The sequence below is a fragment of the Pteropus vampyrus genome, unplaced genomic scaffold (genome assembly GCF_000151845.1).
Source record: "Pteropus vampyrus isolate Shadow unplaced genomic scaffold, Pvam_2.0 Scaffold471, whole genome shotgun sequence".
Lineage (NCBI taxonomy): Eukaryota > Metazoa > Chordata > Mammalia > Chiroptera > Pteropodidae > Pteropus > Pteropus vampyrus.
The window spans coordinates 529320-547976 of NW_011889252.1; the positions used below are offsets into that span (position 1 = coordinate 529320).

At 51.5% G+C, this 18657-nt stretch overlaps 1 protein-coding gene and 1 long non-coding RNA gene across 2 annotated transcripts in view; one reads left to right on the plus strand and one right to left on the minus strand.

Moving 5' to 3' along the window:
• The window catches only part of FIGNL2 (fidgetin like 2), a 29000-nt gene extending 14335 nt beyond the window's left edge, over positions 1-14665 (plus strand). The window contains exon 2 of the mRNA XM_011382355.2: positions 12044-14665. Coding sequence (XP_011380657.1) covers positions 12053-14026 — 1974 coding nt within the window. The 5' untranslated portion in view covers positions 12044-12052 and the 3' untranslated portion in view covers positions 14027-14665. The remainder of the gene's footprint in view (positions 1-12043) is intronic.
• On the minus strand, positions 7258-13040 carry LOC111732583. Its single transcript, XR_002777616.1, has 3 exons — positions 12808-13040; positions 8379-8463; positions 7258-7917 (listed from the first exon to the last, which is right to left on the minus strand). It is a non-coding gene; the product is annotated as an uncharacterized LOC111732583 (long non-coding RNA).
• Positions 14666-18657: the final 3992 nt, after the last annotated feature.

Genomic DNA, 18657 nt, shown 5'->3' on the forward strand with positions numbered 1-18657 from the left:
TGAGAGCAAGCCTGGTGCCAGAGCATCGAGGCTAGTGTGGCTGGAAGGAGAAGCCAGGGTAAGCAGACCATTAGGCCACTGTGAGGACTTTGGCTTTTATTCTGAATGAGATAGGGGCCAAAGTGATTGGACATGTTTCCAAGGGTTATGGTGGCTACTGTGTTGAGAATAGAGACTGGGGACACAAGCATAAAGGGGGAGGTGAGGTAGGAGGCCACTGCAGTCATACAGGTGAGAGATGTTGCTGGAGGTGGTGAAAAGAGGTTGCAATGAGATAGACTCTGAAGCCAGGAACAAGCTGATTTGCTGGTCTGAGGTGTGAAAGAGAGAGTTAGAGATGACCCTAAGGTTTCTGGCCTGAGCAACTAGAAAGGATGGAGCTGCCATTGCCTGAGATGAGGAAGACAGAACAGGTAGGTCGGAGGCAGGGTGAGGAAATCAGAAGTTTGATTTTTGGATATGTCAATTATGCCAATTAAATATTGGAGTGGAAGAGGTGTCAGAAAGAAGGCTGAATATACCAGTAGGGAGTGCATGGGGGAAGCTAGACTGGAGAACCACATTTAGGAATCCTAAATGTATACGTGATGGTCAAGGCCATGAGACTAGATGGGGTGTCCAAGGAATTAACATGGAGAGAAGGTTCCAAGGACTGAGCCCTTGGCTCTGCAAGGCTTGGGGAGGCGAGTGACAGAGGCTGAGGCGGAGGGGAGGGTGGGGAACCCAGTGAAGAAGTTTCAGGAAAGAGGGGTGATCAGCTGAGTCCAATGCTGGCATCAGCAGGCACGCAGGCAGCCTGCTCAACTCCAGACAGCTGGAGTGCTGGGTGTGAAAGCCTAGTTGGGAGTGGTTCAAGAAAGAACTGGAGGGGAGGAATCAGGAATAGTAGTATAGGTGTCTTTCAAAGTTTTGTAGGTTTTTTTGTTTTTTGTTTGTTTTTTTTGTTTTTGGTAAAAAGCAAGCAAAGAGCAAAAGAATGTAGTTGGAGGGGGATCAAGAGATTGTTTTGAGCAGTTTTCCTCCTAAGATGGGAGAATAGCAGCAAGTATGTGGGCTGATGAGAATGACAGCGGCGGGAAACTGATCATGAAGGATAGGGGAGAACTGAAGAAACAACACCCTTGAGTAAATGGGAAGGAATCAGTCCACGAGAGAAAGAATATCCCTTGTTCTTATCGCCAGGAGGGACTTTCTCCAACTTCCCCAAGAAGGCAAGGGGTCATTTAGGGCTGGAGTGACCTGGGAGGATGCAGGAAGGAGGCAGGACTTGCCGGGGCCTTTGAAGGATGAGAAAGAGTTAGTTGGGAGAGGGAAGACACTTCCAATGTGTGGGACTGTGTGAGCAAAGGCCTGTAGGCCAGAGGGCTGATTTTTTCTCGATTTCTTTAGGCTCTGTAGGTGGAAAGGAAAGCTGGCTTGCATTGCTGGCTTGCTTTACCTTGTTGGAGGGATCAGAGAAGCCTGTGATGTTCACAGACAATAAACAGAGAACAGGCAACTTGCCCCAAGTCACAAAGAGAATCAGCCCAACAATGACACACACCTGTCCTGACCATTCCCACTCCTTGGAGCTCACAGCTCGAGGCCCCCTTCCTCATCTTCCTATGGCCCTTCCCTCCCCCTTGTCCAGCTCTAAGTTCACCACTTCTCCAGCCAAGGAGTATAGGGACATGGAGGAAGAATGTTCAGATCTTGTGGCTGGATCCCTGCTCCCCTCAGAAGTCTGTTCCTCAATCTGCATCATTTGTTGCCTTACTATAACCTATAGAGGTAGGAAAAACACTGGCTAGAAGGAGAAGGACCCCATTCTGACCTTGGGCAAGCCACACCTCCTCTATGAGACTCAGTTTTATCATCTGTAAATAGTATCTACTTAGGTGGGGTGTTGTGGGCAGTGAGTGATGACATGGATGTGCCAGCACTCCTTGCTCAACTCCAGTCCCTCCTCCTTCACCGACCTCAAGTCCATGAAAGTACCCCATTGCTTTCCATCTTCAAAGCCCCATTTTAGCTGCTGCTCTGATCCCCACTCTAAAAATAGCCTCAGCTGCCTCTAAACTCCCAGAAGTCATTCTTCCCTTTTTCTTTCTCTCCCTCCCTTCCTGCTTTTCTTTTGTTCTTTCTTGACCACTTTCGTCTGTGTTCCTTGTTAGATGATAGAGTCTGTGAGGATTGGTCACAGTTGGATCCAATTTCTCTCTCTAATGGCGAACAATGTCCAGCACAGTGAGGGTGTTGTAAAAGTGTGTGCTGGCTGGCTGGAAACAGACAGTGTACCTGCAGGAAATGGGCTGCAGCCCTTTCAACAAGGAGTTTGCAGCTGCCTCTCTGGTCTTCTTGGGTTCATCCCCTAAATGTTTATTATTACTAGGCCATGAACCATATCCCAAAGGATCCTCCAGACAGGGTTCTGGGAGTTGTGCTGTGCTGGGGGCTGCTCTTTGACCTGGACTGAGGGAAGAGCTTCCTGTGTGGTGAGAGCTAGGGCTGTGGCAGGTGACCTGTCCTTAGAAGTCCTTTTGTCGACCTTCCCTCTCCACTTGCAGTAACTGGGGGTTGACACAAGGGGGCAGGGCCCAGTGGATGGGGGAACAGTCCCGTTCAAGCTTTGCCAGGCAGCTAGAGACCCCGGGGCAGCAGTTGTAAGCAGTAGACAAAAAGCCTGGGACAAAAGGCCTGTGGGAGCCATGGTGAATAGATTAATGAGATTTCCATAGGAGGCCCAACAATGGGATTCTCCACTCTAGCCTCTTTGTCCCGGGCTGAGATAATGGAGCCCCGGGAGCTTGCCCAGGAGGGCAGCCTCAGCTTCTTCTCCACACAGGCCTAGAGCCACCACACAGCTGCCCCTCCTTCCCTGCCCCACCCCCAGCCGTGGATGGTCCAATCTCACCCTCCCCATCGGTAATGGAATTCTGAATCATAGAATTTCTGTAAGATGGGAAAGGGTAGTGTTAGAGCCTCCTTAGGGAGTTAGACGTGGGCATTGACACTATACATCATTGGGGTCCCTTAGCACCACATTGTGTATAAAATTTAAAGAATTCCTTGTGAGAGAAAAGTTGGAGGTCCACCACCTACACCAACTGTCTCATTTGACAAATGAAGAAAGTGAAGGTTAGAGAGATTAGGCGTCTTGCCCTTGGTAGCACAGGGACAGTTCAGGGTATTTGCTGCCCCGGATGCCAGTGAGGGTATGGGAAGAGTATGTGAGGGAAAAACACACCCCCTTTACTTTCACGCTACACTGTTTCACTTCTGACACCAGATTTGTGGGTTTTCCACACCAGTCAATTCTGTAACACCAGCTGGGCATCCTACGAATTTAGCTGAACTCTGACTATTGACGTAGAGATAGTGTCAGATCCCATAGGTTAGGGACTCAGTCCCACAAGACTGCCCCAGTTCAGATGCTAATCTCAAGTCCAGATTGTTGCTGGTGTTTCTGACTGATGGGCTATAAATCAGAGGTTCCCACACCCCACTCCTTGGGTTCAATTAATTTGTTAGAGTGGCTCACAGAACTCAAGAAACCAGGTTACTTACTGGATTACCAGTTTACTATAAATGAATATAACTCAGGAACAGCCACATGGAAGAGATGCATATGGTAAGGTACGTGGGAAAAGGTGCAGAGATTCCATGCCCTCTCCCAGGACACCACCCTCCCAGCACCTCCATATTTTCACCTACTCTGAATCTTGCTGAATCCCCATTCTTTTGATTTTTTGTGGAGACTTCATTACAGAGGCATGATTGATCGAATCACTGGCCACTGGTGATTGAGCTTGATCAGGAGGAGCTCCTCTCCTTTCCCAGGAGGTGGGAGGTGGGGCTAAAAGTTCCATGGACTGCGCTGGTTCCTCTAGCAACCAGCCTCCATCCTTAGATTACCTAGGGCCTTTCCAAAACTCACCTCATTAACATAAACTCAGGTGTGATTCAAAGGGGCTTGTCATGAATAGCAAGACACCCATTTTACCCATGTCTCTGAAGCTACTTCAAGAACTGAGAACTAGAGACCAAACATTATAACAAGACGCTCCCATTGCTCTATGCTTAGGAAATTCCAAGGGTTTTGGAAGCTGTGAGCCAGGAACAGTAGATGAAGACTAAACATATATTTCTTATTATAAATCATACTATCACATCCTGTGTTAGGCCCAATGCACAGAGTGCCCTCCCTGGGCCTGGTCCACAAGGACTGAAGTTGGTGCACTGAATATTTGGCCATTTGTGAAGGCCAAATCACTTCTCTCATTGATCCTGGAAGACTTCTTAAAAATGAAGGGAGGGGTTTAAGGAATTCTTTACTTAACTTTCCATCCATCAATTCCTTTGTTTACTATTTATTCATCACCTCTGAGTTTGAAGGGCTGCACTCTGTGGGTGGAGTCAGGTGGATCCAGCCTCCTATGTGTAGGAGGGCACTTGGCTTTCAAGGGTCTGCAGAGAAAGAGCTGCTGCTTCAGGAGACTGACCTTGCTCCCCAAAGGGTGCAGTTTCAGAAACTTGCCTTTTTCTCCAGAGTCCCAGCCACCCCCAGGGAAGGCCACAGACCTAAATAAGGAATTGTCTGCCCAGCCTAGGGGTGTGGATGCTTATCAGATGGCAAGTTTGCAGGGAAAGGAACAGCTCTACTTGGGCTGTTTTGCGTGAGAAGACACAAATTCTCTTGCCTGGAGTGCACAGGAGACTTGGGGTTCTGCTGCCCTCCACCCCTAGTAGGTACTTCCGACTGCAGGTCTGAAGGGTATATGTATAGCATCTGAGACATAGCTACATTGGTAGGCAAATACAGACTCATTTCTATAGGGCCGAGGACATGAGCATTAGTGTAGGCTGGGTCATGGCCTCAGGCCCTTCCTTGGCTTTGAGTACTTGTGGGGTGGGGAAGGGAGGGCAATGCAGCCAAGAGATAGGGAGAGCCTGGGCTCTGTAGTCAGACTGCTGCTGTCTGAATCCTGCTGCGCTATGTGACAGCTGTGTGACCTTGGGGATATATTAATCTCTCTACTTCAGTCTCCTCATTTGTAAAATGGGGATAAAGACAATAACACTGATCTCACAGGGCTGTTGTGAGCATTACATAAGATGAAGCAGAGAATAGGGGCTGGTTCTACCCCCAGTGGTAGGAAAACGGCACGAGGGCTGTTCCGTCATATCAACTGGAATGAACCTCTCTCACAGAACATTCTCTCCAAATTCCCCCAACCCCGAGAAGTGCCTTGTTCAGAGTAACTAAGCAAGATTGGGCCACTGCTCAGGTTCTTAATTGTACCATTTATCACACTACTTTGTACCTCAAACTGGACTGTGTATTTTGCATATATTATATAATCTTCATGACCACTCTGCAAGGCATATGTTATACCCTTTAACGGATGAAGAAATTGAGCTTCACTGAGGTCAGGCAGCCTGACAACAGGGATACAAATGAGCCTGGATTCAAACCTAGGTATTCCCGGTTCAAAGCCCACACTTTCCCCCAAGTCCCTGGGCCCTTCCTCACCTCCAGCTTAGTGGAAGTGGAGGACTGGGGTGTCTTCCTATGAATTTGGGAGGAAGGTAAGATCTCCTGAGACGGTCCCTCCTGCAGAACACTGAACGACTGGAGCTTGTGAGCTAGGTCACAGGCAGGTGGAGTCCAAGTGTGAGAGCAAGAGGGCTGGAACTGGCCTGGGGGCGGTGGCAGGGGGTGGTGGTGGGGAGGAAGAGAGAGAGAGGGGAAGGAAGGAGGGGAGGGAGAGAGAGGGAGAGAGAGGGAGAGAGAATGCTCTACCCTAATCCCTCTAAGTGGGGGAAGGGAGGAAGGCAAGGGTGGAGCTAAGTGTGTCAGGAAGTGCCTAACTGTGACTGCACTTAAAGCTCCAGAGAGACCTAGACAGTGTATAAACATATGTGTACATGCATGGACAACTGCACTTGTGTCTGCAGATGTGCACATCTGTGCATGGTCTGGGTGGTGTAGGCATGCGTGCTGCTGTGTGCTTAGGCTCATGTGGGCCAGCATTCTCAGCTTGTGTGCAGGTTGGAAACCTCACCACCCTCTCCCTCAAATTTCTGTCCTTCTCTCACCCTCCTTGGGTCCATGAGTTGAGCCTGCACCTTGGGCAGTTGAGTTCTGGCCAGACCTTTGTTCTTTACCTTGGAAGAGGTGAAATAAAGTCTTGAGATCAAGCGCTATGTGATTAAGTTCAGGAGAAATTGCTGACCTGGTCCCCAGCTCCCCAGTTAGACCACTAAAGGACTTCCAGCAAAGGCCAGATCATTGCATGTAGACAATGATGACTGAAAAAAGGGAAAGAAAGATGGGCTGGTAACTAGTGGAGGACTTAGGGTCCAGGAGGTCTTTTTGAAGATGGGAAACAATTATTAGCTTGTTGTGAGAGGGAGCTAGGACAAGGTATTGGGGAGGAATAGTTAATTAACGAGCGAGTTAGCAGCCAAGCACCAGGCTAGGATCAAGGGCTACAGTGGATGGACCCTCAGGCCTCCTGCCTGCAAAGTGGATGTAGACGTAGATAAAGGTGAAAACAGAAGGCCAGAGGTGAGGGAGATGTGCCTTTGGCTAAAATGGAAGAGAACTGCCTGAAGTGGAAAGCCAGCATAGGAGTGAGTTGAGGGTAGTAATCAAGTGGGCTGGCTGAGCTGCCAGGGACAAGGGCCCCTCTAGGTAGGGGTTAGGAGCAGCCTGAGAGGGACTAATCCTGAAGTAGATGAGATAGAGTGGGTGTGATGCTGGGAGGACAGGTTTGGAGGGCCACAGGTGGGTTCCTGGAGTCTGCAATTGCTAAGTGGAGTGGTTCAGTGATGACCAGAGCCTGAGTGCTTGGCCTTGAGTGAAGACGGGGAGCAGAGGGTCTGGCAGGGGGGCGAAGGAAATGTGTGTGGACAAGTCCAGACACAGAGCCATCTTTACTGTGTCTATGTATGTCCTTCTGAGAGGAGCGACTCTTTTTCCCCCATCATGCTTACTTTAAAATGTTCAGGGAAAGTGCTTCATCAAGGTTAAATCGCTTTGCTCTACATTAAGGAGTCAAAGCACAAATAGCAGTGAATAGAAAAAACCAGGTTTGGGGTCCATGTGGTAACACAATATTTGCATTTGTATACCTCTGATATTACCTTATATCAGTGGTCCCCAACCTTTTTGACACCAGGGACTGATTTTGTGGAAGACAATTTTTCCACGGACCGGGGTGGGGTGGGGGGATGGTTTCAGGATGATTCGAGTGTATTACATTTATCGTGCACTTTATTTCTATTATTATTATATTGTAATATATAATGAAATAATTATACAACTCACCATAATGCAGAAGCAGTGGGAGCCTTGAGCTTGTTTTCCTGCAAACAGACTGTCCCATCTGGGGGTGATGGGAGACATTGAGACCCGAAGTGTGTTGCTTATGTCCAGGATACTTCGTAATGTCACTTGGTTGCTGTCACTGCAGAAAACCCTGCTTCACAAAGATAGGATGTTGGGAATGGAAGCAGGCTTTCCAGCACTTTTGTGGCAATCTCAGGATATTCCGCCTTGACTTTAGTCCAGAACAAATGGAGATTTGAAGTCGTCTCAAACATACTTTTAAGGCCACCATCATTTGCAGTCTCAAGCAGTTGATCCTCTTCTAGCACAGACAAAGTAGATTTACCTGGTTTATTCGAAATGGGTTGCGGATCCATTCCTTCCCAGTTCAGGGGCCTTTTGTGGTTGGGAAGTAATGCTCAAACTCTTTTGAAAGCTGAGGTAGGTGATCATGCACCAGCTGGAAGAAAGAAGGTCCTGGCTCAGCCTCTTTCAAAATCTCTGCTAATGTTTGAGAGATGTCAAAAGCATCGCCCCTGTAATTCCAGTTTGGCTTTGAATGCAGCCACTTTATCTGCCAACTTGAACGCAGTTGTCATTCTCCCCTGAAGTGACAGATAGAGTTGGTTAAGCAGACTGAATATGTCACACAAGTAAGCAAGTTTTGTGACCCATCCTGTGTCACTGAAATGTGCTGCTAGTGGTGACCGTCTTTCGAAAAGAAATCTCTAGAGCAACTCTCATAACTCAAAAACTCTGGCCGGTGATCTACCTTTAGAAAGCCATCTCGCTCCTGTGTATAAGAGAAGACCTGTGTGCTCTGTGTCCATCTCCTCACAGAGTTGCACAAACAGACATAAGTTAAGGGCATGTACTTTAATGAGGTTGATAATTTTAATCACATTCTGCAAAACATTGTTAAATTCAGGTGACATTTTTTGGCTAGCCAGTATTCCTCTATGGATGACACAGTACATAGACGCACGCTCAGAAGCGACCTCTTTGACCCAAGTACTGAAACCAGAAAGTCATCTAGTCATGGTAGCTGCTCCATCTGTGCACATACCTGATATGTAATCAAAGACTTGAATAGTTCTGCAGCTGTAGAGTTGGCTGGCAACAAAAGTACACATATCTTCATGCACATCCTCCTGAAAAATATATTGCACAAAAACAAGCATTGTTGCCTTGTTGTCAACATTGGTAGACTCGTCAACCTGGATTGCATGCCACAGTGCCTCATTAACCCTAACGACTGTGCTTCAATACCCTCTGCTATCTCATCAATTCATCTAGTTATGGTGCTAGCCGAAAGAAGAACACAAGCCACCTTTTGAGCTGCAGCCTGTCCTAAAAATTCACGACAAATGTCCTTAGCAGCAGGCAGAATCAATGCTTCACCAATAGTAAAGGGCTTCTTAGCTTTAGCAATGTGATTAGCCACTAAGAATGATACTCTCAGAGCAGACCCATTTGATGAAGTGGTGGCCTTCAATAATTGCTTCTGTTCTTTGCGTTCATGTTTTGTTCTTTTAAAAAACTCCAAAGGTTTGTCTTTCAATTTGGGGTGCTTGGTCTCCATGTGGTGAAACAGTTTCGAAGGTGTCATGGCTTCACTGGATAGCCAGTTGCTACATATTATACAAAGCAGGCTTGGAGAATGTGAATCACCTGTTGTAATGAACCTGCAATTTAAGTAGGACTTTTGGTATTTCCTTTTAAATGCAGCTTTCTTTTTGTTGGCAGTCTGAGTCTTCTGCTGTCTCATCATTAGGTCCTTCTCCCTTTTCAAAGCAGCTCTCCAGTGACATTTGTTTTTTACTCATTTTGGCTAGGGTTGGCTTGCGGGCTTACCAAAACTGTGACTGAGACAAGCGCACAGTGTGGAAAAGAGGCGCGGATAGAATAAAATAAGTGTCGGATTCTGACTTAAAACCTGCCACCAGATGCTGCTGTACAATTGAAGTACATCAACTCATTGCCACTATACAGCCTGCCACTGATGCAGCTTAACTGTCACTTGCCATTCACTGATAGGGTTTTGATATGAGTCTGCAAGCAATTGATTTATTTTGGTCTCTCTGCAGTCAAACCTTTCTGCTAATGTTAATCTGTATTTGCAGCCACTCCCCAGTGCTAGCATCATTGCCTCAGCTCCACCTCAGATCATCAGGCATTAGATTCTCATAAGGAGCGCACAACCTAGATCCCTCACATGTGCAGTTCACAATAGGGTTGGTGCTCCTATGAGAATCTAATGCCTGATGATCTGAGGTAGAGCTGAGGCAGTGATGCTAGCGTTTGGGAGCAGCTGCAAATACAGATGAAGAAGGTTCGCTTGCCTGCAAGCTGCTCACCTCCTGCTGTATGGCCCCCTAACAGGCCACAGACCGGTAGTGGTCCATAGCCTGGGGGTCGGGGACCCCTGCTTCATATGACCCTGAAACCAGAACCGCTTGTGATTTCTGATGTCCCAGGAAATTACCCCCTGATACCAGATAATGCCTCTCTTATTTGGAGACCCATCAGTAGGAGCTGGGGAGCTTGCATATCTGCCCCCTATAGACCTCACACTCAGCTCTTCCCTCTTGCCATTGGTGGTCGGGATCACCTCTCAGATGGAGGCGAAATAACCTTAAGGACTCTCCTTTTTAAGTTTTAGTATCTTTGGCTCGTGCCTTCCCTAGGGCAGTGAGGGTAAACAGTTTTACTTTCAAAGACTGTCCTCTCTCATTGATGTCAGGTCGCAGACATAGGAGGTGGTGCTGTCAACAAGCTGCTGCAAGTAAGGGCAACTGTGGAGAACCCGAGAAGTTACTTGTTTATTTTCAGCCTCTTCTTCTACCATTCCCCCTACATACACCTACTCCCAAGACTCGGTGATCCAACGTTTCTTAGTGCTCCCTCCGGGCTTGCAATGTATGGTTATGTAGGTCGTGCACTGCACGTAAGCCCTATTTCTAACGGGACATGATTCACATCATAGATACAGTAGATTTGTAGATTTATTATGACAATGTTTCAGAAAGACAATAAATTGTCTTGAGGAAGGGAACAGGGAATAAGGCATACGAGCTAACCCAACTCAACCTTTCTGAATGCATTGTGCTCTGTACCTTTAAAGGTGCTGGAACCCTCTAGCCTGTCTGGTCAATTTGGTCCCTCACCCTTCAAGGTCCAGTGAAGACACCACTTCCCTGGTGAGGCCATCTCAACTAGGCATGACACATTTCCCTGAGCCTCGGAACCCTTGGCACACACCTCTATTTTCTCACCTCACGAACAATGTTGTCTCTCTCCTCTGCCCAGCTGAACAATCATATTCACCTTGCAATCTGGCCCCTTGCCAAGCACAGCACTTAGTATTTGCTCAATAAAAAATCTGTTGAAGAGAGAATGTTGAACTTGTAAGGCTAATCGTCCTGCCAAAAGCTTAGGTTTAAGAAATACTCATCAACAAAAACTGTCTCTGGCGTGTCATGGGTCTATTTAGTCTGAGATTTTAGCCTTGGAGCAGGCTAACCCATTGGAGCCATGTGCGGGGAGAGTGCAGTTCCCCAGGCCCTGAATCCCTTTACCAGTGTTTGGCTCATACCTTGACTGGTGCTGAGTGACAGTGTAAGAAACAGCCATGTAATATTTCTGCTGTGTTTATGGCATGGCTTCCTAAGATGAGATTATTACATTTCACAGGTGTGCTTCCTGAGGTCCATGAAAAAAGTTCTGTGATCTTTATGTCAGGAACATTTTGCTGCTTTTGACTATGGTGGTGTTTTTTACTTTGCAAAGTGAGTTATTCGATTACGAGGAAGCTCAGAAACAAATCTATGACCCACTTTCTATGATATGCACTAACTTTGCATTGCTGTGAACCAACTTTCCCCCATCTTCTCTGGAATGTGATTCGTCTGTTCTAAATAACCTTTCTGTATTGTGGTGAAACATTTTGGGAATGAGGCAGGTGGCAGCGCCTGCCCTGGGCACACAACCATCATGTGCCGAAATGGGTCTGGAACCCAGGTGTTCTGACTTCATCAGGCAAAAAACTAAAAGAAACCGAATGGAAAGGAGGTGAATGCTTCTGGGTCAGTGTCTAGGGTTTCCTAGGGACGATGAAGCACTGCCAAAGACCCATATCCCTCACTTCAGACCTAAAGAGGGCCCTGGAATCTCTGGGAAGGCTGAGATGAACAGAGCACTTAGGACTATCAAACTGCTGGGCCACCAGGCTAGAGGCCCTGCAGCAGGCCTCGCTCATTTTTACATAACACTAGTGCCTCTGTAGTGCCTATCTAGCACATGGTAGGTGTGCAGCAAACAGCTGTTACCAAATAAGCCACATTTGGGTTTCACTATTCCTAGGTCTGGGGTGCCCCATCCACTGCCAGACCCCCTTCACTTATATTAGGTTTGAAAGTGAGGACCATGTGTCCTAGAGAGCAGTATTGGTGTTGCCAGGACAAAATAATAATCGCTGCCTATGTGGTGAAGTTAGGGCCAAACATGTCGTTTCCAGATACTTCTTGGCTCAAAGGGAAGTCTTTTTAGATAACTTTAATCCTGGGACTGAGAGACAAGGATTGTGCACTTGGTGCTGGAGAAGGTGCCCCAGGAGGGTGGTGGATGCCAGAGAACCAGGCTGTCCCAAGCTTCGGTCTCAGTGGGTTGGCCTGTGGCTAGCAGTCTGTGGGTTCTGCAGGACCTATCTAGCCCCTTCCTTCTCGCCTGCAGCTGTCGAAGATGCACTGGACACCGGAACACGCCCAGCCCCTCAACCAGTGGCCAGAGCAGCACCTGGACGTCTCCTCCACCACCCCATCGCCAGCCCACAAGTTGGAGCTGCCCCCTGGGGGTCGCCAGCGCTGCCACTATGCTTGGGCACACGATGACATCTCTGCCCTCACTGCCTCCAACCTCCTCAAGCGCTATGCAGAGAAGTACTCTGGAGTCTTGGACTCGCCTTACGAGCGACCCGCCCTGGGCGGCTACGGCGATGCCTCCTTCCTCAATGGTGCCAAGGGGGACTCCGAGCCCTGGCCAGGGCCAGAGCCACACTACCCCTTGGCCTCACTCCACGAGGGCCTTCCAGGGACCAAGTCAGGCAGTGGGGGCGGCTCCGGCGGCCTCGGGGGCTCCCCGGTTTTAGCCGGGAACCTACCTGAACCCCTCTATGCCGGCAATGCGTGCGGGGGCCCATCGGCGGCATCTGAATACGCGGCGGGCTACGGCGGCGGGTACCTGGCCCCGGGTTACTGCGCGCAGACTGGCACCGCGCTGCCTCCGCCGCCCCCTGCCACGTTGCTGCAACCTCCACCTCCGCCGGGCTATGGCCCCTCAGGGTCTCTGTACAACTACCCCGCAGGGGGCTATGCCGCACAGCCCGGCTACGGGACTCTGCCACCGCCTCCGGCCCCGCCACCGACCTCCTACTTGCCCTCCGGCCTGGCGGCGCCCACGCCCCTGCCTGCGCCCGCCCCGCCGCGGCCCGCGCCCACCTCCTACAGTTTCCAGGCTGCTTCTCCTGGCGTGGAGGCCGGGGTGTCGCTGAAGCGCAAGGCCACGGACGAGGGTGCAGAGGGCCGTTACCGCAAGTATGTCTACCAGCCCGCCAAGGCTCCGGCGGCCGACGGCGCATCCTACGCCTCCGTGGACAACGGCGAGTGTCGAGGCAACGGGTTCCGAGCGAAGCCGCCGGGAGCTGCGGAGGAGGCATCTGGCAAGTACGCAGGGGGCGTCCCCCTCAAGGTCCTGGGCTCCCCGGTCTACGGTCCACAACTCGAGCCCTTTGAAAAGTTTCCAGAGCGCGCCCCGGCGCCGGCTCCCCGCGGGGGCTTCGCCGTGCCGTCGGGGGAGCCTCCCAAAGGTGTGGACCCAGGAGCCCTGGAGCTGGTGACGAGCAAGATGCTGGACTGCGGGCCCCCGGTGCAGTGGGCAGACGTGGCAGGCCAGGGCCCGCTTAAGGCGGCGCTGGAGGAGGAGCTGGTATGGCCCCTGCTGAGGCCGCCCGCCTACCCGGGCAGCCCGCGCCCGCCGCGGACCGTGCTGTTCTTCGGGCCGCGTGGCACGGGCAAGGCGCTGCTGGGCCGCTGCCTAGCCACGCAGCTGGGCGCTACGCTGCTGCGCCTGCGCGGATCCACACTGGCTGCGCCCGGCGCGGCGGAGGGCGCACGCCTCCTTCAGGCTGCCTTCGCGGCTGCGCGCTGCCGCCCGCCCGCGGTGCTCCTCATCAGCGAGCTGGACGCGCTGCTACCCGCCCGGGACGCCGCCGCCGCGGGCGCGCTGCAGGCGCCGCTCCTGGCTTGCCTGGACGGCGGCTGCGGTGCAGCGGCCGACAGCGTGCTGGTCGTGGGCACCACCTCGCGGCCCGCGGCTCTAGACGAGGCCACTCGTCGGCGCTTCGCTCTCCGCTTCTATGTGGCGCTGCCCGACGGTCCGGCCCGCGGGCAGATTCTACAACGGGCGCTGGCCCAGCACGGCTGCGTGCTGAGCGAGCGGGAGCTGGCGGCCCTGGTGCAGGGCACCCAGGGCTTCTCTGGGGGCGAGCTGGGGCAGCTCTGCCGGCAGGCGGCGGCCGGAGCGGGACTCCCGGGGCTGCAGCGCCCCCTCTCCTACAAGGACTTGGAGGCGGCGCTGGTCAAAGTGGGCCCCAGGGCCTCCCCCAAGGACCTGGACTCGTACGTGGAATGGGACAAAATGTATGGCTTCGGACACTGACGGCGCGCAGGGGAGGCCGCGGGAGCCGCCCCCCCTCCCCGCCCCCTCCGTTTGGGAGGGATGTCTTTAACTCACCGGGTTGGGAGGGTGCGAGTGATGAATGTGCAGTGGGAGAGGGGAGGGGACTGCCGGTGACTTTTTTTCGTGGGAAGGAAAATTCTTCTGCTAGGCAGATAGATGCCATATGCGCTGTGTACTCAGGTTTTTCCTATTTATTGTGGACGGGAAGCTCGCCATCTCCGCTCCGCGGACGGGCCGACCTGGGATGGGCTGGTACCTGGGGCCTAAGGCACTCCTGCTTCTCTCGCCACAATCTTTTGTCTCCTCGCTTTCTGAATGGCTCCCTCCTCCTCATCCACTCTCCCCTCTTTCTCTGCATTTAGTTTTCCCTGTCGTTTTGTCACTGCCCCCCTCCATCCTGGCCCTGTTTCTCTTTTGATCCTCCCTCCCCTCTCTCTCCATCTATCATCCTCTGTGCTTCTGTCTCCATCCTTTGCTCTCCAGCCTCTCTGTGTCTCTTGGTTTCTCTCTCCTTCTGTCCCTGTCATTCAAAGACTGCAGGAGAGCTGGAGGTCCAGGGGCTGAGGAGGCAGGGGGTAGGGAATTCTCTCCCATCCCATTACACCTCACTCGGCTGAATCCTTGGGTCTTTGGGGGAGGGATGGGGTGGGGCATCACGCAAAAAAACAAAAAAACAAAAAAAAAACCACCCAAAGAAGGGTTTTTTGTTATTGTTGTTTGTTTTTGAGGAGGAAATCCCAGAAATGTAGCTTGTTTAATATTTAGGCCTCTTATTTTTGTGAGATGTGTAGGACTTGGCTGTTTTTATTTTGACAACTCAGGAAGTAACTAACCTCAGAAAGAATGTTAGACTTTGGCTACTCTCTTGTGTGTTCCCCATCCACCACCCTTAGCCTCAGGGGAGCAAACTCCCAGAAGACTCAGAAAGTAATACTTTGAGGAAGGGGAGAGGAGGACCCAGAGCCACATGTAGACCCCTGTTCTTCCTGGGACAGAAGTGGAATGTATTTGTAGGACTTCCTCCCCATGTCCGAGGTTGTAGGCAGAGGTATGGGGGAGTGCATTATGCGATTTGAGAGCAGGTAGGTCTTGCTGCTCTTCCCACTGGGCCCCACTCTCAGCTTGGTATTTTCTATGAATGATTAACCAAACTTGGAATGCCCTTGCCTACTTTCTGCCCCAGACTCAGAAAGTCTAAGAGGGCCCAAATGGGAAGATGACCTAGGCAGAAAGTCTCCAGAGAGGTCATCTCACTTGGCCCTTGTCCAGGCAGGTGTCTTAAAACTTAGGCTAAGAGGATTCCCTTGGGAGGGAAGAGACAGTCTACTGTCCACAAGTCTGGTGGGCACAAAACTGATTACGGACCCAGCCTTTCTTGTCTGCTGGGAGGCTCTGAGGTGGGGTGAGCATCCTTCACAGGAGAAGGTTCTGTGGGAAGTATGCCTCTCCCATTCTCGTAGGGTTCTAGGTCTGGAGCTGCAGGGGCTGCAAGAGGGCGAAGGAGATGGACAGACTTTTCCCCTGATGTTGGATTTATTCTCATTCCTACCCACACTTTCCACTAGAAGTCCAGGATTAGTCAGCCTTCTTCTGAGAACCATATTCCTCGCTTTCCCACCAGCTTCCCATGATGGGGCTTCAGCAATTTGCTCCCTTCCCCCAGGAAGCCCATTTCACAATTCTGACCTTTGGTCCAAAGTTGGGAGGAACAAGCCCATACCCCTACCTCTTCTCCCTCCCTCCCCAGCCTCTCTTCCTGTTCACTGCCTGCCCTTACAGCTTCTACAGTCTCAGTACCACCTCCCATTCCCAGCTGGGATGGTGTCCACAGGGAACATTTCAGGTGCCAAGGTGCTGAGGGCCTGTACTGGCCTAGCAGTGTTAACAGGAAAGCTGCTCTGTGTTTTCCCCCTTTTTTACCCTTGGTCTCTTTCTGGCCCACCTCTCCATGGAGCTGGCTGATTGCAGAACTTTGATGCCTCAGAAGCAGTGGGGTGGGCCACAGGGTCTTGGCTGTAAAAGGCCCTAGGAGGGAGCAAGGAGTGAGGAGGTTCTCTCAGGTGTGTATATGGGGTGGGGGGAGGGCGTCAGGGAAGTGGGGTTGGGATCCCTTCTCTTTAAGAGTCAGGCAGCTCTGGGGGTGGGGTGGGGGGAGCTCACTGACCCAGGCCCCCACCTCCTCCTCTACTGGCCTTGGGGAACTTTGCACAAGGAGACATCCCCCAGTCTACTAGCACCTACCTCATGGGCCCTGGGGCAGGTGGGGGAAGGGCAGGTCCAGCTCTGGCAATGTTGAGGGGAGCATACCAAAGAATCCAGGGGCAGGGGTTGAAGGGCAAACTGGCCCTCTCCTTCCTCTACCCAGATTGGGGTTGAGGTCCTCTCCTCCAACTGCAACCATTTCTACCTCATTTTGCTGTGTGTTGTACATGGAAGTATTTATCTCCTGTCTGATGATGCTCTGCAGTTGTGGTCTGTCTACCTCAGAAGAGACTGTATTTTAAAAGAAAGTATTACACAGTATTAAAGCAATGATACGTGGTTTCCAGAAGATTTCTTGGGGGTAGCAGGATGTGGAGAGCCCTGTGGAGAATGGGCATCCAGGTCTGTTGGTGCCATTGGTGTGATTCTGTGGCTGTTTCTGTTCCTGGAGCAAAACATTATGGAACCCGTTATTCACTCTGGCACAGGAGGTGCCCACCAGGTTCTGGACACCGAAGCTACCAGGTGAAAAGCCACACCCTCAGGCTCTGAAAAGCCTCTGGATAGGGAAGGTCCTTGTTCAATTCTGAGCCTACAAAACAGAGTGGGGAAAGCTCAAAAATGGATCATTTGAAAGTAAAACTGGATAAAGCTGCTGCTTGAGGAGGGACCACGTCAAAATTTTTACATTCCCACATCTGGCACAATATTTGGTACATGGAAGATACTGATTAAAAAAATGTTGAATAAATCCTCCAATTAATTTCCGGATAAATGTCCTGATGGAGGATGTACAGTCTATCTCAAGAATGTCCTGGAAAGATCTCAACTCGCAATGGGAGTGGTGGGGTGTCAGAAAAGCTTCCCAAGCAGGTGGGGATTCAGTCCAACGAAGCTATGGAGCCTGGCAACTGTACCATACTTGTGATTGGTTACTAGAGCATAAAGTGAGGGCAAGAGCGGGGGAAAGTGAGGCTGGAGGAATCATTGGGACCAAACAACTGCACATGAGGACCTTGCATGCCCTGCGAAGACCTGAGGCTCCATGATGATGAAGCCCGTCTGTGTGTGTGTTTAGCAGGGGACTGATTTGTAAGTTAAGAATTTACACACCAATTCAAGAAATCTTTATTGACTACATTAGTTGCTATGGGGACAATAGATGGACCTTACAAGTCTAATGGGGGAGAGAATAAAAAGGCAGAGCTGCAGTGCGTTGTGAGAATAAAATGGCCCAGTACCTAATGGAATCAGGGAGGGCTTCCCTTAAGGTACCTGTCAGCTGAGGAGTGACCCAAGCAGAACAAAGTATGTAGTCCAAGATCCAAAGGAGAGCCAGAGCCAAGCTTGCTTGGGGAATGGAAACAAGTTTAGTGAGTAGGGCCCTAGTGTGTGTGGAAGTGGGTGGGGACTGGAGGAGCTTACCTTACCCAGACCAGAGGGTGACCAGTTTTGGATACCTGTGTGGGAGGGTGAGAATTAGAGTCTATAAATATTTAGTATTTAGCAGGTAAGAGAATTTAGGTATTGATTGGATATTGGGGATAATGGAGAGCTTGGGGTCTAGGGGTTCTCATGAAGGACGAGGGGTGGGTGGTAAATGGGTTAGATGCTGGAGACAATGAATTTGGGACTTTAGTAGGACAGCCAGGCCACCAACCCCTCCTGGTCTCAAGGGGACTGAGTCTCGGCTATCTTCGGGTATTGGGAAGGTCTCTCGCTCTAATTCTTGGGTTTTGTGAGACCTTCCCTCTTAATTTCTAGTTTCTGAGTATTGGGAGATGCTTCTCCGGCCCAGCCGCATGTGTCCAGGCTAACTTCCTGGTCGCTGGGTGTCAGGACCTCCTTGTCCCGATGGCTGAGTGTGGGGAGCCCTCTCCCCCTCCAACCACCCGTGGATCTTAGCGCCCCTCCCCCACGCATGGGCATTCGGAGCTCCTCCGCCACAGTCGGGAGTCTCCGTCACCGCCGGACAATGGCAGCGTGGGCTGCTGCCAGGGCCCTGGCTCTGGGGCTCTGGGGCTGGGCGCTGGCTCCTGCGGTGGCAATAGACGCCATAGGCCCTCACGCAGCCGTCCGTCTGGCCGAGCTGTTGACTCCAGAGGAGTGCAGCCACTTCCAGTCGCTCCTGAAGGCACCAGAACCGGATGTCGACGCCGAGCTGGCCAGGCTCTCCGAGGACCGGCTGGCCCGGGCAGAGCCGCCGGAGCCCATGTCGGGGTCGCTGGGCCGGCGGTTGCGGCGGGATGCAGCAAACCCAGCGGCTGACCCTGCGGAGGTCTCCGACGGCTGCCGGGAGGGGCTGGCGGCCTGGCTGGCGGCCAAGGCCCTGACCCTGCCCTGGGACCGCATGGCCCGAGCCCTGCGGCGCAGCGGCCGCCCCGACGTAGCCCGGGAGCTGGGCAAGA